Source organism: Gobius niger (genome assembly GCF_951799975.1).
Source record: "Gobius niger genome assembly, chromosome: 9".
NCBI lineage: Eukaryota > Metazoa > Chordata > Actinopteri > Gobiiformes > Gobiidae > Gobius > Gobius niger.
The window spans coordinates 18,884,166-18,894,854 of NC_136860.1; the positions used below are offsets into that span (position 1 = coordinate 18,884,166).

A 10,689-nucleotide genomic window follows, 5' to 3' on the forward strand; every position below is an offset into this window, starting at 1 on the left:
ATGGGCTTCTTGCACACCCACAAGTGTGAAATTACTAGCTGCGGGGTTAGCGCTGACTTGAAAGTGTCCAAATGCGAATTCCCTTTCATAGTTTTGAGATCTTCGGACAAAGGGGGGGAAAAAACTAGTTTATTTCAAAGCCCGGCAATCACAAATTTAATTGTTTGGTGCCAGACAATTGCACAACTAAACATGAAAGGACTTCTAAGACAAATAATTGCTATAGTTCTGTTTCTGTTATGTCTCCACTGTTGAACATAAACGACGTCATTTATTGCAATAAGCACGGCATTAAACTGTTCAATGGACATGTTGGGATAACGCTCCAGGGCCATCAGTCATGCTCCGCACAAAGTGAAGGATTTTAAAAAGCATAGACTGACATCTGCTGGCAGAACATGAACACAGCAGCTTTAATTGTGCGCTATGATAATATCCCGTTGCATTGAAAACGTATAATTTCATTCATAATGGGAGTGCAAAATACAATATATTCATACTGCGCAACTAATGCATCTATCATTTGTATGTGATCTTAATATAATCAATGAAAATGTCATTCCCTTATTGTCTTTGCTGTCCATAGTGAATGCAGAATGATACAATAATGGTCTACTATCAGGTTTCCCCACAGTACACTTAAAGATGTTCAAACAGCCAAGTTGTCATCTTTGATTTTTGTGTATATTTTTGAAATGTGTGTTATATAACCTTGTTCTAAAAAAAGAAAAAAAGAAAATCAAAGCAGATATTTCACCTTTCTTCCAGACAAAGCCTCCTCACTGGGCACCATGTTTTCTCTTTTTTTCACCAGATGAAAGCGCTGACATCCTTTCTGGGTCACAGCGAAAGGGGATGCTGGCAGAAAATAGACATATTTTGAGGGAAACCGGTGCACCTGTAATCTGTATGGTGTGTCCCCAAATCCTCCCAGCCTTTGCATCAAATGTTGAAAATAACCTCTGTATCCTCTCCCAAACTGCACTTTTTGTCTGACTCATATCTCATTTCTCTTTTCAAGCCAATGAATAAAACTGTTTAGAACTGTTTATGCCAAGGCCAGCTTTAGCCTCCCACACACATCCAAGAAAGAAAAAAAAATCCCATTTAATGCGACCCTATAGACATCTAGCCATAACTTGAATCACCAGTGACAGACAAATAGCCTCGGGCATCCAATTAAATGTGATATAGCCTGTGATATGTGTAAACCTTTCTAGCCCCGCAGCAAAACAGTGAGAGAGAGAGAAGGACGAGAGGCCACAAGAGACGAGGCACATTACAGCCTCAAGTGCTGCAGCAGACGCCGCTTGAACAATATTCATTCCACAGTGAAGCAAGTCAATAGGCCATGACCTTACTTATTTGATATGCACGGACAACATTTTTATGCATACACTTCTAGAAGTTGCCTGAATAAACTTGGAAGATGTTACAGGTTATTTGCCATTCTGTATGTATGGGCTGGGCACGGTGCCATTAGATCAAATATATCCCAGGATGTTTTTCTTTCAACATAGGGGCAGGCTGAGGTGCGGCGTTTTAAGGCGAGCGAAGGAGTAAAACAATAAAACACTAATTCCTGCATTTTGAGAGCCACATCTTTTTCTTTTTAAAAATTTAAATCAGGTATTATTATATAGAAAATCCCTTCTACGTTGGTTGAAACAAAGCGTAGGGGGGCGAAATCGCAGCGTGGGGGAGGAAATTCACAACTCAATTGCGCTGGCGGGAATCCGGAAAACTATATTGATCAAACAGTTTATCAACAACCGATATGATTGAACATTATAACACTTTTTGATGCAATTAAAAGGACGTGCAATTTTCAATTTTTGTGCAAATTTGGTTAATATTGTCTAAGGAACAATAACTAGACAAACTGTAATCCAAGTAAACCTTTACACTGCTTTAAATTTCAGATAGCCAGCAATACAAAACGTTTCTAATGTTCACCCAGTTGGAGAAGATACTATTTAGGCAGAGAGAAATCTATGACTGGATTGGAATAACCAAATGAAATCTCATATTTGGCGGCTTTAAGTCCACCTCTCCGTGGATACGACCTGGAGAAATCACGCTCAGGTCAGGTCTCAGGAGAGGGGAACCGCTGTCAGCAAAGACACATGTTTGTTTGTTCATTTTAAGGTATTTGTCAAGATAAAAAATATATGTATCTGTAATAAAATAAATACTTGTATATTATTCTATTTATTGGGTGAAACAAAGAATTTCCTTTCCAAGCTGCCCCTTGGGTTCTTTAAAATTCAGTGTTACATCAATTGAATAGACAGATAGACTCCTGACACATTGTAAATGGTTAAGCCCTAAAGCACTGCCCAAACAAGCATGTAAAGGTACATCAAGGTAAATCAGTCAAGCCAGTCAAGGATTAAAAGTGTGTTATGCTGTGGTCAGTTTAAGACTGCGCTGTGAAAGATGTGCGGAACCTACCAGACACAATGCTGTTTTCTCAGATGAACCTGGTCTTTTGCTTGTGTCTTGTTACAGTTTGGTTACTAAAACAAAGATGTAAATTGTTAAAAAATTGAAATGATTCATGTTGTTTCTTTTGTCACTTTTATTTAACGGTGTGTGTCTGAAATGCATTACTGTGAGTTTGTAGTCCAATAAATCATGATATTGAAAACTAACATTTCTTAGAGACACAGAAAGCAAACTTTTACAATACAATATATTGAGAATACATTTGGTCTGGGTTAGGCTTGTGGTGATTGCTTGCATAATTACTCCTTACATAGAACAACTATATATTGTATTTCTTTATTTTAAACAAAGTTGTATTACAAATATTGATCATTTTATCACAAAACCTCAATTCTTAACCCCATGTCAGAGCAGTACTGCAAAAGCTGAAAGAAACCCATGTCAAAACTACAGCATGTCCAAGGTTTTATTTTCAAGTGCAAAATTATTGACTGAAAACTTTGCAGTGCAGGTACGCCAGCTTCTCTGTTTTACTTTTTCTCAGCAAGGGAAACCATTCCCAATGGTACAGCTCAATAACTTTGTATCCTGCTAACTTCAAGTGTCTCCTCTTCATGGCATGAAGTCCCAACAGCTGATCTGAATGGTAGCAGTAGTGGTTTCTATTGGACACCTGGATGGCAAGTTTTACAGGACCATTACCTTCCTTGCTCAATCTACTTTTGGTTAGCATTTCGGTAAGTTCATCGGTCAGGACTAAACCATTAGTGAACAATTTCTCGCCCTCATCTGGCTCTACTCTGTGAATTGGTGCGGGCTCACTGTTTGGAGTTGGTTTTGTGCTTTTGGTGTTTAGTAACTGAGCTACAAGATCATCAGTTAAAGACAATCCAATGTTCATTTTACCCCAGCTATACGGAGTCTGGCTTTTTGTCGATGTTTCTTCAGGCGCGGCGATACATGGAGGCATCACTGGTATTGGCTGTCCCTTTGAATCTAAATGCACCTCTAAATCAATGGAGCGCATGTGGGGTAGTATCATTCTCTTACGCACAAACTCCTCTCCTCCAAGTAAATCTTTCAAACACGCTTCTGCCTCCACAACTTCCTGTTTTTGGCACACATCCGACTCAACGAATTTCCACAGCATATCCGACACTTCTTCTTTTAGTTTTGGGCCGAGTCGTGGTCCAGTCCAATCCGGCAACTCCAGCTCGACAGCGCCATCTAAAGTGTACAAGTCTTTCTTTAGCTCCAGTTGTGTCGTTTTGAGTGCCCGGTTGACAAATTCTGAGCTAAGCGCAAGTGCAATTAAATCTTCAGGGAAAATAGAGACAAAAGCAAGGCCCAAAAGTCCAGTGAGGAGATGCTCTGGGTATTGATGAAATTGTGCTTTACATTTCCTGAGTTCCTCTGTCAGACTGGGATACAGACTTGGGCTTTTAACAGGGAGGAAACCTAATGTCCCAAATGCCCAGAGAAGCTTGCAAGAGTCCTTGATTCTACAATGTGATACCAGTGAAGGGATTCTCTCTGCTACACCCAAAAGTATGTCATCATTGCGGTAATGCAGTGCTGAACAGGCCAGTGACATATGCATGAGCCCTTGTATGCCCATTCTGTGTGCACGTTTGGGCACCTCCACTCCCATCGCCTCCAACCAACCCTTGTGATAAAGATGGCGAAAACGCAAATACTTCATGACATTCACAAGTCCAAAATCGCTCATGTTCTCCACAAAAGATTGTGCTTTATCCACAATCTGCATCACAGCTCCTTCTGATATTGAAGTTTGTGATTTAAACAGACCCAAGCAGACGGTGCCCACCTCTTCTGGATGTAGCTCATGCAAGTGGCGCATCAACAGCTGCTCTAAAGGCTTAATCAAGTGTGTAGGGCAAAGCCTCCTTTCTCCCATGATGTACAAGAGTTGCACCAGCTCCGGAGCATTCATCTGACCCAGATATGAAGGGACAGATGCATACAGGCTTTTCGAAAATTGGGACGACCACTTTCCCATGCAGCGCCACAAGTCGGCGGCAAACAGCAACTGGTGCAAAGTCATCTGGCCGGCTCTGTCGCTCAGCTCTGATTCATAAAGGGCCAGCACACTATGAGCTGAAGGCATATCCAACCACACAAACGCCTGCAAAACTTCCAATAGTTGACAAAGAGAATACAGTTGCAGGTTTTCCACTGAATATCTAAGTAACATGGCGAAACGTTTGTCGCTCCTCACTAGAGCCGTCTTGTCCTGGTCCACGCAGCTGAGCTCCCAGATTAAACTACAAACATCTGATGGTTTCATTGATCCCTTTAGCACTGTCACTTTATGTAACAGCGACTGGGATTTGGCAAATGGCGTTGCCGGAGGTCTTTGGGTTAAATTGAGGGACATGTGTAAATATTCAGGTCTGCATTTGAGGAAAGCTCGTGCGTCGAAGCGAACCTCGGACGGGATTGGACTACTGCGTGCCTGCGATTCGGTTTCAGGGCTTTCGTTAAACGCCAGGTCAAGCAGAGCGTTTGTGGTGCTACAAAGACGCCGTGAAGAGATGATGCTGTATGTATTACCTTGTTGCCAGTAACAAGGAGTAAGAGTGGGTTGGCATGGTTCTTCTTCCTCATAATCTTTTCTTTGGCTCAGAGCAGTCTGTAAGCTTAAGGGGTGGCAATATGGAGCAGGGTTATAATACAGTCTATACGCGAGTTTAGATCCTTCTTTGAGTTGTAAAGCTGCATCATTGTCATCCAAATCCTCAGCCTGCACCTCGGCTTGGCAATGCAGACTGCGTACTGGGATCAAGCCCCTTTTGGACCCTGAGAGGTGATGGAGCCGTAGCATACGTTGACGGAAAAAGGCAGTAGCCATCACTCTGTGGAGACATGACATTCAATAAGATGTTTAGTACAGCGATATTATTAACGAAGACAGCCCCGAGCAGGAACATTCATTCATCTACAACGCTAACAGGGCGTTACTACTTGCCTGCTGTTCGAAGATATTGTGAACACATTCAGTCCAATTGATGAAGGTCCTACGGAGCTGCGGCTTCCTCCGGCACATGGCTACGAGGATACCCGAATTTGTTTATTGACCTCCACAATAAAATATCGAACGCGTCCATTCGGCAAACATCCATAGCATGTAAGCAATACGGAATTATAGATGGTTATTAAACACATATCGTGGCAATATATGAGAACGTGTTTTGTCTGCGGTCGGTAAAAGGATGTTGACAAATGTTAAGCAGCATGTAAGCACGCAACGGGATTCGCCATGACTGACCACCATTTGACCTACGGCAGCTGCAACGGTTCAAAATGTACGAAAAGAGAAGCAAACAAATTCATTTAAAAAATATTTTAAAAGAAATATGAAGAAAAACAAAACCATTTTAGTCAATTAGAAAGACTTTCGTGCATATTTGGTATTAAATATAATTATTCTAAAACGTTTTTCTAGTCGCATATTGATGTAACAATATGACCATATTCTCTATTTAAATTACACCCACACGTAAATATCTCATGCACAGACAACAGGCAGATATTATCTCATGTCTTAATTATAATTCGCGTTCATAAAGCATTAAGTGGTGATTATAAATCAGCTTTTCAACATGTACGAGATGTACGCAGATTGTTTTCCTCTAAAAAAAACTATGAAAAAAAATCTCAGAAAGGTTTAGGAACTCAAATTTACAGGGACTTGGCTAATCATGACATAAGGAAAAAATTCGTTTGGTATATTTTGTCGTCATTTTTCTGCGATCAAGTCCGTTTGATTTATTTATTTCTGTTGGTATTATTATTATTTTTATGTGTACAAACATTTTGGTTATATTTGTATTCTTTGTTTATAAAAGTTCGAGGCGCTCACTTTGAAAGGAAGTACTTGCTTTATGCTAATGAGGGAGTTGGGCTTGAGCTACGCTGCTGCTGTGGGAGCCGCCCTTCATTCACCACATGGTTAAACCGACTCTACTCGCGCCACTTTCGCAATCTTACTACGCTTCCCAAACTCCTTACAAATTACTCTAGTGGCACATGGTTGTGTTTTTTGGGACTGCACATGCCGGTGTGATGTACTTTGAGAAGTATTTTCGTTTCTCAATCCTGCAGATAATGCTTAAACAGTGAGTAAACGGTATGTCTGAATAAGTGAGTGAAGATGGTGGATTTTGAAGCTAATGTCTATTACGCGCATGTAGGTGGCAAGAAACCTGTTGTTAGCTTTTCCATAGTTGCGTCCGTAAAGTCAAACGCTGATAAGTGTATGCGACAATATGTTCAGATGTTATGTTCACGTTAGGAAAAACTCCTTTAATCGTCGGTTTCCGCATTTGAAAGCAGTGTTGTACAGGGCGCATGGCAATCTCTTCTCCACCTTTGGAGAATGAGGGAGATTTGAAAAACATGTGTTGCTGCGCCTAAAGTTGTGCCTCGGGAAGTGATTTTCACATAGCAATTTGCGTGTTTTTGTTATAATTCGGATGTGAAGTTGTGGACACGTGTATGGATGTTAAGCAGTGTATTAACAAGACACGTTAAGTTTCCTGTCCGTGTTTGCGCCGTAGTGTCTTCTAAAAGTCTACAGAACAAAGCGGCAGCCCATGAGGCTAATGTAGGCCGCGCTTTAGCATGTGCTAACGCTAGTCGATATCAACACAACTGTTCAGGACAATTGCCCTTTCCTGTATGTAACTACAGCACTCGATTGTTACATTTTCTTTGCTTCGTTAATGTTCGCCCCCGGACCAGCACCAGTGGGAGTTTTCTCCCCTAATAAAACGTAAACGCAAAATTAAAGCCTATCGTTCTTAGCTGCTGTCGCTTTATTGGCCTCGTTTACCGTGGAATGTGTCAATAAAAACGGATAAACTCTACGCTTTACACGCTTTATGCTGGGTTTCGGTGGTCTTGTTTTTGTTGCGTCTGACTAAAAGTTTTCGCTGTAGCAGCTCACACGCGTTAGCTTGTGGCTAGCGCATGCTTCGTCGCAGTGTTTTGATGAGTCCATCGTGTACTCGCTTGTGTACGGACAGCTCTACTAAACTTTGCTGTGGCACTCACGCATGGTGCGTGCGCGCGTCTGTGCGTACGCACCATATGCACCTGATCACATTTTGAGTTAAAAAACCTGGAAGCACCCCGAGACAACTTAATATTATAGTTATTATTCAGCAGGTTTATGAAACGGTCAAATGCGGACTTCTAGGCGCCATGTTGCCGTATGGGGGAGGGGTGGACAATGTGACTACTAGTGCTACTCCAGTGTTTCCAAGCTTGCTCAGTTTCACATCGTTTGATCAACTATTGCTTTAGTTATTAAGAAATAAATTCCGGTGTTCAATAGTTTGTCATGTATTCCTTTTGTGAAATATATGGTTCAAGTGATCTTGTAGAAGTGCACACCAAACATTTTTTTCATTCTAGTATAATCTGTGACCAACTATTTTGAATATTATCAGTTTTATATTGTCTGAAATACAGCTGTGTGTGCGGCAGAAGCTTGTGAAAAATTATTCTGCTTATGACATTTTAAACAATGTGTCAGTAACATGTTGCTGTCTTGTTTGTGCTTACAGGCTCTTTTCTGGCGCATCCTTCCTGAAGACTCAACTATCGTGGATTGAAAAGCAATTTGATGTGAATACAACCCTTACCTCTGACATTTAAAAGTCACTGTAGTGTCAAAGTGCTTACAGTGCAGGTAGTCTTGTATAATCTACTGCAGTGGAGGCACTTTCAGCACTATTGTGATGAAATTGTAGGATCACTGCCTTGAATACATGTGCTTCACCCGGCACACGCGCAAACGTTCAGGCTTTCCTCCTGACGGTGTATATACATTTCTTTTTCTTAGCCTGACAAACTCTGTTGTTGTCCTACCTACTTCTCTCCCCCCACCCCTTCTTTTTTTCCTCTTTCCCTTTAGAGACAGTTATTCAATAAAACTGGTGAAGTACAATGTTCTACTAGTGCTTATGCTAAGGTGCATCTAGTGCAGATAGTGAAGTAGACTAGCACCTACTGCCCTAAGTGCTCCTTCTGGCATAAGAGACTGGAATGCTCATCGGTTTAATTTGATTTATTCAGTGCTTAAGTTCTGACTGATCACGGTTAGTTTTGCCTAGTTGCGCTGCAAGAAAAATGAGTTGTGCAAATCTATGCAAAACTGACTGTGGTCTGTATTTTCATCATTGTGGTCATCGTCTTGGTCTTTGGAAAAGGTTTCAGTGGTAATAAAGTGCTTATAGTGCAGGTAGTTGTATAAGTTCTACTGCAGTATGAGCACTTGAAGTACTTCTAGACTCATCCCCTCCCTCAAAGCGACAGGTGGTGTGTGTGTGTGTGTTCATAGGTCTCTGATTAGTTTTGCTGGTTTGCTTTCAGCTTTCTACTCAAATGCTGTGCAAATCCATGCAAAACTGATCATAGAACTGAAATGATTCTAATGTATGTGGTCTCTGCTATTTGCAGGTGGGGAGAAGTAGCAATGCTCTGTGCCTATGTAGTATTGCACTTGTCCCGGCCTGTGAATGGTAAAGGAGACTGTTCTGCTGTGGCTGCCCATAAACGCTTCTAGTGATTTTTATTGTACATTTCTGTTGGATATTTTCCCCCTTTACATAATAAAGGTATTATGTTCTCGCCAGGTTCACATGTTTTTTTGTTTGTTTGTTTTTTTCATAAATTGTAGCTTTCAGCGTTTGAAATACTGAAATGTTATACTCTTAAGCTATAGTGTGAAAGTTAATTGCCTGCTAGTATTTCTGAGGGTGTTGTATTTGCACTTTCAGAAAGGATGTCACCTTGATCGGAGTATAAATTAAGCTTTATTACTTCTAAACAATTCAAGTGCTTCACAAATCACGCTGAACCTGTAAATCTTTAAGTACTTTAACTCTTTAAAGGTGCGTAATTGGTTGGCAATGCTGTATTCCGTGCATGACATAACTTCTGACGTTTTTTTGCCTTCGGATATGCGTGTACAATGTGTTGTTCTAAACTGTAGTAACGATAATTGTTCAGCAGAGGGCGCCAGCAGTTTTCCAATAGTCTAAACCAGTGGATATAGTTGTGATTTTCTTTTCACCTACATGTTAGATTTGAATTATAATGTGCGTGTGTCTATTCGAGCAATCTTTTTTTCATACTGCCCATTGTCTGCTAAAGCGGCCCGTGGAGAAGAGCCATCAGTTCACCTTTCATTATCGCAGCTCTTCTTTACTTGACAGTTGAGATAAATGAGAAATATCCAGAAAGGACATGAACTCAAAAGACGTATTTCTACCTGTCAGCTACCGCCAATTGCATTACCAACCCTATTTACTTAGATGCCCAGAAACCTTTACCTTTAGGAGACAGACTGCTGGCTGACAACTTTGTGCTCAGTGCAGACTTTCACACCATTACGTTTTTTTCCCCCCAGTAAATTCTAATTAGAGAAAAAGCCAGACTAGTAGGTTTATTCCGTTTCATTAGATTATACCTACTTGTAATGAATTACTTTTTTGAGGAACTTGTAGGCTACTTGAAGTTTTACCATGTGGCATTTTACTTCTACTTGAGTAGTAATGAAGTATCTTTAGAAAAAAAAAGATGGTCTACTCATTCCACAGTGAGTAAATCTATAAAGCTTCATGTTGACTCATACAATTAGTGTAGTTTGTATTTCATGTAGCCTACTTTATTCTTTAGGAGAGGAAAAAGTCTGGCATTTTCTTTGGAAATGTTTGGATTTTCACATTTCATGTTTTGAAATTTATAATTTGTCACAATTGAATCGTAAATCAGGCTTTTACATTCAGTTACTCAGTACTTCAGTAGCAGTTTCCCTTTTACTCTTGAGTAATTATTTTGATCACCAGGTACTTTTTACTTGAATAAAAATATTTCAATGTATATTCTTACTCCAGTAAGAAAACACAAGTCTTAATACACTGCAATCACTATGTCTGATAGATTTTGGACTATTCTTTGATTTTCATAATTAAATTTATTGTGACAATTGTATTCAGCTTCATCTTTACGCCCTATACCTTTCCACATTCAGAGAGTATTTCGACTACATGTTTGCAAACTCCGTAAACCCAATGGAATTTTTGTGATTATCCTAAACTGACCCTACTGCAGACTGCAGTTGCATTTGGATTAGAGAGAGACCACGACAAAACACCCAAATTAACTGCTTGTTTGTGGCCTGGATAGTACCTACGTGATCTCCCTTGTGCA

The 10,689-nt window shown here is 40.4% G+C and overlaps 1 protein-coding gene across 1 annotated transcript; it reads right to left on the reverse strand.

The window, feature by feature from the left end:
* Positions 1–2,796: 2,796 nt before the first annotated feature.
* Positions 2,797–5,734, reverse strand: fastkd5 (FAST kinase domains 5). Its single transcript, XM_079563300.1, has 2 exons — positions 5,438–5,734; positions 2,797–5,324 (listed from the first exon to the last, which is right to left on the reverse strand). The coding sequence occupies exon 2, from the start codon at positions 5,318–5,320 to the stop codon at positions 2,933–2,935; it is 2,388 nt and encodes a 795-aa protein (XP_079419426.1). The 5' UTR covers positions 5,321–5,324; positions 5,438–5,734; the 3' UTR covers positions 2,797–2,932.
* Positions 5,735–10,689: the final 4,955 nt, after the last annotated feature.

Bases quoted from the DNA above. Each gene is read 5' to 3' on its own strand.
- fastkd5 (XM_079563300.1), bottom strand. From the start codon at position 5,320: ATGGCTACTGCCTTTTTCCGTCAACGTATGCTACGGCTCCATCACCTC.